This window comes from Arachis ipaensis, chromosome B09 (genome assembly GCF_000816755.2).
Source record: "Arachis ipaensis cultivar K30076 chromosome B09, Araip1.1, whole genome shotgun sequence".
NCBI lineage: Eukaryota > Viridiplantae > Streptophyta > Magnoliopsida > Fabales > Fabaceae > Arachis > Arachis ipaensis.
This window is the reverse complement of record NC_029793.2, coordinates 136,222,536-136,235,560: the sequence shown is the minus strand read 5'-3', so window position 1 is coordinate 136,235,560 and position 13,025 is coordinate 136,222,536. Positions and strand designations below refer to the sequence as shown.

At 33.3% G+C, this 13,025-nt stretch overlaps 1 protein-coding gene and 1 long non-coding RNA gene across 3 annotated transcripts; both read left to right on the top strand.

Moving 5' to 3' along the window:
• Positions 1,340–4,807, top strand: LOC107616376. Its single transcript, XM_016318339.1, has 5 exons — positions 1,340–1,736; positions 1,976–3,049; positions 3,163–3,858; positions 4,008–4,099; positions 4,157–4,807. Exons 1-5 carry the CDS (start codon positions 1,340–1,342, stop codon positions 4,805–4,807), a joined length of 2,910 nt encoding a protein of 969 aa, XP_016173825.1.
• On the top strand, positions 6,385–11,122 carry LOC110266298. Of its 2 annotated transcripts, XR_002353527.1 has the most exons (9): positions 6,386–7,579; positions 8,151–8,247; positions 8,379–8,696; positions 8,806–8,938; positions 9,070–9,521; positions 9,610–9,777; positions 9,869–10,346; positions 10,438–10,884; positions 10,967–11,121. It is a non-coding gene; the product is annotated as an uncharacterized LOC110266298 (long non-coding RNA). The 2 variants fall into 2 exon arrangements; XR_002353526.1 differs by having other exon boundaries at positions 6,385–7,579; positions 9,070–9,777; positions 10,967–11,122.

The window sequence follows — 13,025 nt, the reverse complement described above, 5'->3', positions numbered from 1 at the left end:
GAGTCAAGTATTTATTATATATTATATCAGTAAGTTAATGGTTTATTCATTTTATGTTGAATCTATTTCATGCCATCTAATTGAGATGAATTTTTTTTATTGTTATGCATGTTTTTTTCGCCTTTATCTTTACCAGGTTGTCTTGATGTTGGTGATCCTAACTATGAATGTTCAGTCTGTGGGGCGTGTTTCTGGTTATCAGAACGTGTTGAAAGAGACTCTACAGTTAATCATCCTATTTTTACTATTTGTTGCTCAAAAGGGAAAATTCAGTTACCTTATCTCCGAAAGCCCCCAGATCTGTTATATAATTTGATTAACGGACATGATAGCAAGAGTTTGTATTTTCAAAAAAATATTCGATCTTATAATAGTATGTTTGCCTTCATGTCTCTTGGTGGTAAGGTATTGGATTCAATGAATGATGGGAGTGGTCCACCGTAGTTTATAATAGCTGGTCAAAATTATCATCGGATTGGAAGTTTGCTCCCAGATCCTGGTCAGAAGCCTAAATTTGTGCAATTATATATATACGACACTCAGCATGAGATAATGCATAGGCAGAGAATCTTTCGGTATGTGTGTTTGAAATTTTGTTGTTTAGTTTTTTTTTTATTTTATTTCCCTGATGTTTTAATGGTATTTGCATTGAAAAATAGGTTAATATCTGTCATTGCATAGTTATATTGTGTTTTATTCCCATTATAATGCGTTATTAATCATTTTTTGACTAATAATGATGTATCAAAATATATGATAATTGTATTCTGTATGGTTTTTAAATATATTTTTGTGGTTAATGTATATTTGTTTTAGGCAAACATTTGAGATAGATAGAGAATTGATAACTGAGTTGTTGCAAATTATCGATACTCATAATGTCATAGCACAGCCATTTCAAAGAGTCAGAGAATTCTATCAGTGTCATCCATTCGAGATCTTCTCTTTGAAGTTGTATTCGCATAGGAAGGTTGATCGAAGAACTTACAATGCTCCCTCTTGTGATGAAGTTGCTGCTTTGATTGTTGGAGATTTTGATTCGTTGGATCATGGTTGTGACATTATTTTTCGATCTACTGCTGGTCAGTTACAGCGTATCTATGAAACTCATGCTCTGTATTGGCCCTTACAGTATCCGTTGTTGTTTCCATATGGCGAGGATGGTTACCAGTTGAATATTCCTTATCGAGGTCAAGTTGATGGATATGTCCCTGGAAGGAGAACAAGGGTTTCTCTCAGGGAATTCATATGTTTTTGTCTGCAGATTAGGGAGCAAGAAGATGGAATTATTCACAAGTGTAGGTGATTATTTCAATAATTTGTTGTTGATTGTTTCACCATGATTGAGTCCCAAAGGTTGTATGAGATTAGAATGAAGCAAAGTACAATTAGAGGAGAAGTGCTTCAAGGAATAGAGGAGGCTATGCGTTGTGGTGATGACGAAGCTTCTTCAATTGGGACACGAGTCATTTTTCCTTCTTCCTTCACTGGTGGTAGACGTTATATGTTTAACCGTTGTCAGGATGCGATGGAAATTTGTAAACATTTTGGCTATCCAGATTTATTCCTCACTATTACGTGTAATCCAAATTGGCCTGAATTTCAACGATTCACAGAGCGAGAGCGAATTCCCATCACTGATCGTCCTGATATCTCTTGTCGTGTCTTTCATGCTAAGTTGAAATGCCTCCTAAGCGATCTCAAGGAAGGTGTGTTTTTTGGTCCACTTAGTGCGAGTATGTTACTTCTCGCTTGGCATTTCAATTTCTGTTTGTTGTCCTCAGACATGTAGTTGTCTGGCTTCTTAATGATGTTTTTGTATTTTAGGTGTGTATATATACTATTGAGTTCCAAAAAAGAGGTCTACCACATGCACACATGTTACTTTGGCTTAACGGGGAAAGCAACTTACAAAGTGTTGAAATTGTTGATGAATTCATCTGTGCTGAGCTACCCAATCCCCTCAAATTTCCAGCTCTTTATAATGTTGTCACCAAGTACATGATCCATGGTCCATGTGGTCGACTTAGACCGAGTTCTCCTTGCATGAAAGATGGTAAGTGCTCAAAATTTTATCCAAAAAGATTCGTTGACCAAACGAGCTTTGATGAGGATGGCTATCCGATATATAGACATCGTAATATGGGTGTGACAGTGAAGATCAATGATGTTGATATTGACAACAGATTTGTTGTGCCTTATAATCCATTGCTGTTAATGAAATATCAAGCTCACATAAATCTTGAGTTCTGTAACAAGTCAAATGTGATTAAGTATCTTTTCAAGTATATCAATAAGGGTCCGGATCGGGTGACTACAACTGTTGGAGAAACATATCATGTTGGTGAATCTTCTCAAGTGGTTGATGAGATCAAACAGTATTATGATTGTCGTTATTTATCACCGTCTGAATCCATGTGGAGAATTTTTGCTTATGATATTCATCATAGATGGCCATCAGTACAGAGGTTGACTTTTCACTTGCCTAACCAGCAACATGTTGTATTCGATGATGCTGATATCACTACTCATGTTTATTTGCGCAACAAAGATTTGCTGACGATGTTTACGAGTTGGATGATGGCCAACAGGCGGTTCCCGGATGGACGGTCTTTAACATATGTTGAATATCCAGGTAAATTTGTCTATTGTTCGAACAGTAGGGAGTGGAAGCCGAGACAGAGGGGATTCTCAATTGGAAGATTGAGTTTCGCTCATCCCTCATCTGGTGAACTTTTCTATATGCAGATGCTTTTGAATGTGCAGAAAGGTTATACCAGTTTTCGAAGTATAAGAACCGTGAATGGTGTTACTTATGATACATTTCAAGAGGCATGTTCCGCCATGGGATTCTTGATAGATGATAAGGAGTATGTTTCTGCTATTAAGGAAGTTGTCGAGGTAGTGTCCGCTGCACAGCTAAGGAGGCTTTTTGTGATGTTGTTGCTATCTGGTTCCATGGGAAGACCTCTGTCAGTTTGGGAACAAACTTGGGCTTATTTGTCTGATGATATTCTTTATCGCAGAAGACATGAGCTGCAATATCCCGGTAAGAATTTTGTTCATGATGAATTTATTATATGACAAGCAGGCACACACGCACACAGACAGTACAGAAAGGATATTATGGTGCTAATATTTATTAATTATCGTTAAACGTAGATCTAACGATGAGTCAGGACGAGTTGCAAACATTTTGTTTGTTGGAGATTGAGAAACTATTGCAGAGTAATGGAAAATCATTGAGAAATTATGCTGGCATGCCGGTTCCTAATAACTCTTTAGTCTCTCAATCTAGCAATTTGATGCTGTTGCGTGAGTTGCAGTATGATACTGTTTCTTTGACTCGTGAGCACGATGCAAATATCTTAAAGTTAAATGAAGAACAGAGGGTGGTCTACGATAAAATTATTGATTGTGTTTCGAATAAGAGGCATAGATTCTTTTTTGTGTACGGGTTCGGTGGCACTGGAAAAACTTTTTTGTACAGAGTTTTGTCGGCTGGATTGCGATCTGAGAAAAAGATTGTTATAAACATTGCTTCTAGTGGTATTGCTTCTCTATTGTTACCTGGTGGTAAGACGGCGCATTCTATGTTCAATATTCCTGTTGAGCTGACTGAAGATACTATTTGTCGGATTAAGAAAGATAGTGCAAAAGCTGATGTAGTCCAATTGGCCGATTTGATTATTTGGGATGAGGCACTGATGGCTAACAAATTAGCATTTGAAGCGCTCGATAGGACATTACGTGATATAATGATTTCGGTCTCTGATAGGAATAAAGATTTACCTTTTGGTGGGAAGGTGGTTGTTCTCGGTGGTGATTTCAGGCAGGTCTTGCCAGTTATTCCAAAAGGTTCTCGTGCTGAGATTGTGATGGCTTCGATAAATTCTTCTGTCCTCTAAAAATATTGTGAAGTTTTGTGTGGTTAACAATCGGATTGGAACAATCAACTGCTCAGGAGTTAAGGTCATTTTCAGATTGGATACTTTAAATCGGTGAAGGTCGATGTGGAACGGTGGTCAATGATAAACTTTTTGTTGATATTCATTCTGATCTAATCATTCCTGTCTTGGAAAATCCAGTGGAAGATATTGTAAATACAATCTATCCGAATTTGGTTTAGAATTTTCGTGATCCAAGTTTTTTCCAGGATAGGGCAATTCTGGCTCCGACTATCGACAATGTTGAAGAGATAAACAATTATATAGTTGACTTGTTGCCCGGTGAGGAGAAAAATTATCTCAGTGCTGATTCGATATGTGGTAGTGATGTCTATTCTGATGTTGATGTTGATTGGATAAATGTTGAATTCTTGAATCAGATTAGGTGTTCTGGTCTACCTAATCATTCGTTGAAGTTGAAAATAGGCGTGCTTATTATTTTGTTGAGGAATATTGATCCAGCTGGGGGTTTGTGTAATGGGACTCGACTTGTTGTGCGAGATCTAGGGAGAAATGTGATCAGTGCGGATATTGTTTCTGGTAGTAATGTTGGGGATAAAGTTTTTATCACCAGAATGAATATGATTCCCAGTGATACGGTTATACCGTTTAAATTCCAACGCCGTCAATTCCCGGTTTCTTTGTCGTTTGCAATGACAATAAACAAAAGCCAGGGTCAGACATTATCAACTGTCGGTTTGTTCTTGCGTCGTCCTGTGTTTTGTCACGGTCAACTTTGTGTAGCTCTTTCCCGAGTTAGGAATAGAAATGGTCTTAAGATTTTACTTTGTGATGAAGGATTAGTTGATCCTATCAGGACTGAAAACGTTGTATTTACGGAAGTTTTTTATAAGATATAATGTAGTTTCTTGTTATACCTTCCAATCTTATCTGTGTAATTTATAGTTTTGTTTCGGTCTATGTTTTCTTTAGAGAGGGACATTTTCTTTGGGGTATGTCTAAAATCGTCTCAACCATTTTGTGTGCACTAGATGCACCATTTTTTTATGAACGGTTAGATTCTATTAAATGAAAATAATTATTAATAAAAAACAATTATTTGTTTTTTTATAGAAAGAAAAGTCAGATGATATCAATGCAAATTTGATTTTAATGTCATAAAAAAATTTAATTTTAATCTGGATTAGACTCTGTCCATACAAATTTATTTGATTTTTGTTATTTCTAAGATATATATTTAAGTAATATATATTATTAGTAGTAACTTTTTTATAATGTGATATATCAATTTTTCTTGGCACCTGTTTATATAATAATTTGTAAGAAATAAGAAAATACAAGTTATAATATACCTTTCTAATTTAATTTTTAATAGTTGAACACGTAAAAATTTATTCATAAATAATTTAATAGTTACCCGATAAGAAAAAAGAGAAATGCTAGGGGACTAGCAATTTTGTGATTTGTAGCCATTAAATAGCCATTAATAATGGTCTTAATGGTGTGAGATGGGTGTGAGATTTCATCCAATGGCTCACTTTTCTTTGCTGGTTACATGCTGGCCAGAATTTAACAAAGTTGCTGGCTCCCTAGACTTTTCCAAGAAAAAATATCATCAATCATAATTATTTTAAAATGATCATCCAGGTTTTATGTATCAATTTTTCTTGGTGCCTGCTGTCTTCTATTTTTTTATTGTTATTTTGGTTTTTAATATTTAGGCCAAATTCTAATTTTTTTTTTTACCAAAGATATGAGACTCGAACCCGCAACCTCTTAATTGAGTATGGGGAGACTATACCATTTGAGCTATTACTCATTGGCGGCCAAATTCTAATTTGATGTCTAATATTTTAAATATTTTATTTTGGTTCAAAATAATTTTGGACGAGTTTAATATTATTTTACTCTTAAATGTGATATAAATTCTTTGTATTAGAAAAGATTTTGTATTAGAGTATTCACATTTAAAGTAGCTAATTATACACTAAAATGTTATGTATTTATTAGAGTCTATCAATGTTCTTCTTTTATATTAACCTTTGATTTCTATGTAATATAATCTAATGGTCTATATAAATATGGCATATTCTATAAGCATATAATTGTTGTGCTCATTTTAAAGATACCCTTTTTTTTTAGTGGATAAAATTGATGCTTCATATTTTCATATTTTATTTTGATTCCTTTTTTTTTTGTTTAAAAAGCCATTTTTTAAATCCAGTTATTTTATCCGATATCAAAAAGTTACTTGATTATGTGGTTTTGGAAGTATTAAAATTTATTAAAAACGTATCTCTTTTAACAGATGAACCAAATTTTTATTTCATAAAAAAATCAATTCAAATTATTTTTTTTAATACGTTGAATTTGCATAAAATTAAAAAATTAAATATCTAAAATTATTGATATTTTTTTACTATGAGTCTAAAAACACTTGGTTACAGGATTTTGTTTTTATTAATATAATCATCTCAATTCAACCATAAACGTAATTAAAGTCAGATAATGTGAGTTATTCTAATTTTGTTTTACCAAATTCATCAATTTCAGTTCATTAGGATCCCTAAAAGACGTTTCGACCTCACCCCATCTTCTTCATCCCTAACCCAATCTCCATCCGTCGCACCATGTCTGCACCCCCATCCTCGACTGAAATTTCGGCTTCTCTCCTCAGTTTTGGCCACATGCAGAGAAGCTATGGGTATCTCTGCGATTCCATTCGATCCCACCATGAGGGTGTTGTTCTCTTTATTGTGTCTGTTCCTTCTCCCCAAGGTTCCTCTGTCTCTCTCTGTCGATCATACCTCATTCTCCATCTCGATTTCTCCGTTTTGGATAGCATACGTTGCCACCGCCGTTCAAGAGGTATATGTGGGCTATGGTTCCATTCTCCTCCTTTTCAATCTCTTTCTCGATTCCTTCTCCAGTTTCAATTTCTTTTTTGTGTTAATTGTTACTGTTTTCTGGATCCATCGTTTAATTTTGAGTTGTTTGGTTTCTGATTTAATCATGGTGATTGTTACTTGTTTTTGTAAATCAATGGTTTTCTCCTATGTTTGTACTCTTGGTGTTTCTGTGAAATAATTTTCTTCTTGGGGGGTTTGCTCATTATAAATTATATAATTTTCTTTCTGCTATTGGACTGAAGTTAACTGTAGTGTTAGGTATAGTTGACTGATGAAATTCTGTTTTTGCTTTATTGTGAATTGTCAAATCAACTATATGTGGTAGGTATTTGGTAATTTGTAATAGGCCTCTTCCCATATTGTTTTTGCTCTTTTCCCATGAGTATTTGGTTACTTGTGATATCTTCCTAAATGATGTGTGTAGCCATATCAATTTATATATGCCTATTAGTCTATCTCTGTCCCATATGTGAAGCTTACATTGTAAGCTTTAGTGTTTGTTAACTTTGGGAGTTTATAACTCCAACTCATCTGTTTATCTTCTCATCTTAGTTCTGAATTTTTCTCTGTATATTTTCTCCTTTTGGTGTTCTTATCCTATATATGTTGGGAATGAATAACCGTGTTGATTTGGTGGAGAAAATCACTCCGTGGAGAGAATCATGGAAAGTGCATGTTAAAGTTGTGAAGTTGTGGTACCACAAGAATCCTGCTTTGGATCCTTCTCAAAATCTGTTGCATATGGTCTTAATGGATGAGAAGGTCAGTTTTATTTTATGTTAGCATTTCCTTAAGTTGTTGCAACTTTTCTTCTTTTTTTTAATATGCAGAAGGGAATTTTTTTTTGGTTGCAAAGTGATATGTTTTTGTTGTTTTATTTTTTTAATCAAGTGTCTTTATGGTGTTTGGATACCTAAATAAGTTAATAAATTCAAAATATGAAGCAATTTTTTCAACTGCAGTTACACAAGATCCAAGCAACGATTAGAGATAAGCTTATATAAAATTTTGCCGTGTCTCTAAATAAAGGGGATGTGTACTTGATGACCCATTTTACAGTTGTACCAAACACTGGTTTGAACAGAGTGATAAAACATCAGTTCAGACTTTTGTTCCAATACAAGACCTCTGTTGTTTCTGTGGTATCTCCAAGGATACCTCATTCGGGTTTGTGTTTTAAATCAATAGATGAAATTGATCAAATGACAAAGGACGACAATTTCCTCATTGTTTCGTACAACTTTCTTGCTCTTCCCTTTTAGAATCATAGTATTATGTTTTAAAAAGTGTGGTTTCTGATTCAAATTTGTATATGTTTCAATCTAATTAATAGACTTTGTTGGGATCATTACTGGTGTTCGAAAAGAAAGAGATGTAGCATCATATGGGAAGCTGATCAAAGCAGTTGTGCTAGAAGTTTTTACTGATGGGTAATATCTCTGACTTTCTCCCATATCAGTAGTTATCTTCTATTAATTCTATTTTTTTGTTCCAGCCTTTATGTTTATAACAATAAATATATAGTTAGATCCTTTTGATATTTTGAAACTTATCTATTCAGCAAAAAGGTACAATGCAATGTGTTTGGAAATGATTGTGATCTGTTAGAATATGATAACTTACAAAAATATCCAAGATCTCCACTGATTATCCTCGAGTCTTTTAAAATCAAAGCAATTGAAGGTTAGTTTCAGGCATATTCAGTGAATTTTTACTCTAATATTTACTTTTCTATTTTTTGACCTTTTAATTTAAATATGGTTTGAGGCTAATAGAATAGGATTCTTGCATGCAGGGGGGTAATCCTACAGAATGTGATAAATGTCTCTAGGTTATTCATTAATCCCGACATTTCTGAGTCTGTTGAGTTCCTAAGCAGGTTAGTTGTGATAAAAATATTGAAAAGCTACAACCTGCTATGCTTATTTTGTTGGTATTCATGTATATGTTTTGTGTTATGAAGATTAGTTATTGTATCTTGTATATAGATTTAGTGTAGCCAGTTATGGATTCTCAAGACTTGTGACCAATGACCTTAGATACTTAGTTTCTAAAGTTGATGGTGATTATTTCAATCCCAAAGAGATCAGCAATATTCAAGATCTTCATGCAGATAATGGGGTACTATTTTAGATTCGCAAACTCTCCATTTAATACTTAAAGTTGAATTTCTTAAACATGTGTGTCGGGTTTCGTAATCTGGTTTGTTAATCATTATTCTATAGTATATCATTGTTTTTAAAATTTTTCAGGATTCACATTACTTTGTTATTGGGACAATTAAGGAAGTTATGGAAGAACCAGATTTGTGGTACTACTCATGTGTATGTGATCATGCCATTGTCGAGCATGAGGATCTCTACCTTTGTGATGTTTGTGGTTCATGTGTTGAACATGTTATGGTCAAGTGAGGTTCATATGTAACTCTATTATGGAATAGATTAATTATCAATCTTTTGGATTTTTTGTTAGTTCTTTGTTATGCGTCCCTCTATGTGTTGTTAAGAAGATTTCTTAGTTTTAGTTATCATTCTTGGTTGTTAATTGTGTAAGATATGGGATTCGGGTAAAGATTCACCATGGTGGGTGTGCTATTTTGTTTGTTCTGCTTGATAATGCGGCAACAAAATTATTTGGAAAAACCTGTTCTGAAGCATTTCTCAGGATAGAAGAAGAATTTCCTGTTGATCATAGTGTGCTTGCAGTATGAACTCTTTCATAGCGAACCTCATTTAATCTTTGTTATTTTTTTGTGTTCAAGTTTATTGATTCTTTTATATTAAACTCCCAAGGTCTGTCGGTCATATTCTCCACAAATATTTGATGATGTTGTTGGAGAGGAGAAAGTTTTCAAGGTTGAAATTCATTCTGCAGTTGATCCAGATTACTCCGGGTGCTTTAAAATTGTAAATGTCTTTAGTCATAATCCGGAACCAGCTGCAACCGATGATTATATCAATGTATGATTCCTCACCCTATGTTACAACATGTTCATGCAATTTTTTTTCTCAATCAATGCATTCGATACTTATTCTAACCAAATTATCCCAGGCAAGGCTTCACGGTCCCATTTTTCCACCAATCTATGACACCTACTTGCAGTATGCAACTGGCGAATATTACAAGACTCAAGTAGTATGTGATAATTCTATTCAATCCGAAACTATTGAAGATATTATTACTGATCTTATTTCACCCAATCGCTGCTATTCTGATGCTGAGAACGTATATTTTTTTCCTCATTTGCAATAAAATCTCTTAGATCATTCGTTTTTGTTATTCTTGTTATATCATACCCTGAAAAGTTAGTAAATGGTATTTTTGTAAATTATTTGAAATTTGAAATGCTGTAATCATTTTTTCTTTGCTGGCAGGGTGGTTTCGTTTTTATTCTGGTAACTATATCATTTGTTTTGAAGAATCATAAGTGGTGGTTCTCAACTTGTTTATGTGGTTCTCTTGTGTCAGCTAATAAAAATATTTTATCATGTGATCTATGTCAGCTTCAATGCATTGATGCTGTCCCAAGGTATTTTGTTCTTTAATTTTATTATGTTTTGGTAACTAATTATTATTTCAATGTTAACTCAAATTTTCCTTGTTTTCTCATGGTTTTCAAGATTCTGCTTGAAGGTTGTAGTGTCTCATGCAAATGGCAACAATATATTTGTTCTTAAAGATCGTGAAGTCGTCCAAATAATAAAGACAAGATGCTCGAGCTTTTTGGATAATCACTCAGAGTTGAATTAGGTTGTCATCCAATTGTGGTTTTAATTAGTATATAGATATAGATATAGTTAGTTTGTTTCTTTTGACATTCCTAGGGAAAACATAAATTATTATTATGCTATTTGTTAAGTATTTTGTTTTTTTTTTAGGGATCTTATTGCAAAGTTGTTCCATTAAAACTCATTTCAAGTCTTTTGCACAAAAAAGTTGTATTCATGGTTGATGCTAGGCCTGTGGGTTATGAGATGAATCGATCTGTGTATATTGTTCAACAAATCTGGGATGATACCTCTGTTATTAATGTTTTTGAGGCTGCTGCTGAGATGAATGAGCATAAGGTCTGCTGTATAGTTTTTATAATTTGTTCAATTATTAGTGTTTAAAAATATCAATAACTGAGAGGATTTCAATTTTGTCCAGATTCATGTTCTGGTTGATTCTATGCCTGAAGTTGAAGATGCTTTCAGCCAATGTGAAAGCGATCATGAGGCTATAGAGGATTTGCATGCTTTTTAGTTTAATATGTTCATATACTACTTTAAATTGTTGTTTGATTTGTGATACTTAGTGTGTTTTGAATTCTAATATGGATATAACTGTGATATTTATGTATTTAATGAAATTTCTTTTTAATTACAACAAAAGAAAATATGCGTTTATTTGACCAATTTCAAATGAACTGGTTCAATAATTAATTAATTATTACTCTGTTGATAAAAACAAGAAAAAATGATAATCAGCCAAAAAGATATAGATGCTGGTTAATAAAATGGTTTACATTTACATTTTTAAATGTATCCAAGCTAAGGTTAAATTTAATTGTTATTAAAAAATATATATATCTTGTCTTCATTTCAAAAATTATAACATTTGAAATTGAAATTTAAATATGAAAGCCGCTGCTGGTTGGCTAACTCCAAATACAGAATCGATTTTGTAGAAGAATTCCGGTCTTCATGAAAGCACCATAATTCTTAGATGACAACGCAGTCAAAACACAAAATATGTCGTAGTTACAACAAGTCCATTATCTTTTATTTCAAATTATCCTCAACGTGTACGTAATAAAATAAAAAATTAAAATACAATTATATTTAAAGAATTATTTGTATTACTTTTTTAATTTTTGTTTTGGACTTCAAGCTAATATCTGAAACTTATAAAAAAATCTAAAATTAAAAAAAAAAGGTTAACCTGATTAACATGTTACATTTTTAAATCCAAACCATTTAAATAAAATATAATAAATAAAGAGTTCAGATTTAACGAATTAACAAAATGTGCAGCACTCCATACTTACCAAGAAGTGTTTAAGGATGAGCTTTCATTGTTGCTGGTTTTATTTGCTTTTAATTACAATAATATTGAATTAATCTTATCCACTATAATAATCTTGGAATGTTTAGTATTGGTTTATTTTGGTTTCATTACTTTGTTCGGTGCTCAATGGGTTGAAATATCAAAAGTCATCTTCCTCATAACTTTCTCCTTCTTTACCGAGACCTCAGCAGTCAGCCCTACCTTTCTCTTTTCTCCTTTTGCTAGCTGTTGCCACTCTTGCCTTCCTGCCTCGATATTCTCTGTGGTTGTTGTGACCCCGATTCGTTCGTCACCATCGTCAACCCAGTTTTCTTTATCCCCATCCAGTTCGTGTTTCTGGATCCTTTCTTGGATTATACGAGTTTTCTCTCTCTCAAAAAATTGTGGATCAAGGTTACCCACTTCGATCGACGTTTTCTGTCTCAAACGACCCCTCAGAACAGTATTACTATCATCATCGTATTTTCTATGATTTGTTTGCTTTTGTTTCAAATGGAATTCTAATTTACTAATTTTTATACTGTAATCTGTTGGTAGATGAAGATGTATAAGAGATCAATTGAGAATGCATCTGGTTTTGGATCTGAAATTGCAACCCAGTTCTACTAAAAATGGAAATGGGGTCGGAAAATTTGCAAGAAAATTAAGTTAAATAATTTTTCTTCTGACCTATTTGTGTATAAACTATGTTCAATTGTGATCGGTTTTTTCATTCTTCTCACCAACTGTTTGGGTGATTTTGTTTCTTTGTGAGTGTGTTCAGGTAGTGAAGGAGACAAGGGATTCAAGCGGGAAGCATACAAGGGACTATACCCTTTACACAGGGGCTCTTGGGACAGCATACTTGTTTCTCCTTTGTAGATTTTTTTTCCTGTTTGGTCTCAAGAAAATTGTGTCATTAAAATCTATGCTGATAAGAATCAAACTACGATGTCAAGATTTCTTCAATTGAAATATCTCCAAAGCCTGTTGTTATTGGGAGCTCTACTATCTTTAAAAGCGAATTATTTGAAAAAGGGATACCGCTTTTTATGTTCATTTCTGTGTCAGGTTAAAAACAAAATTATTGATGAGAAAAAAAGTGATTCGTTGATTTTGAATTAGTGTGGGTTGGTCTCAAATTTATGTTTTTTTGGGTGTAGTTTTAACTTTGTTTTTC

What these genes read in the sequence shown, in the direction of transcription:
- LOC107616376 (XM_016318339.1), top strand. Translation starts at nt 1,340, where the DNA reads ATGATTGAGTCCCAAAGGTTGTATGAGATTAGAATGAAGCAAAGTACA. An exon ending in CTTGCCAGTTATTCCAAAAG is followed by an intron (nt 3,859 to 4,007) that starts GTTCTCGTGCTG and finishes AAATCGGTGAAG; the next exon opens with GTCGATGTGGAACGGTGGTC. An exon ending in AAAATCCAGTGGAAGATATT is followed by an intron (nt 4,100 to 4,156) that starts GTAAATACAATC and finishes AGTTTTTTCCAG; the next exon opens with GATAGGGCAATTCTGGCTCC.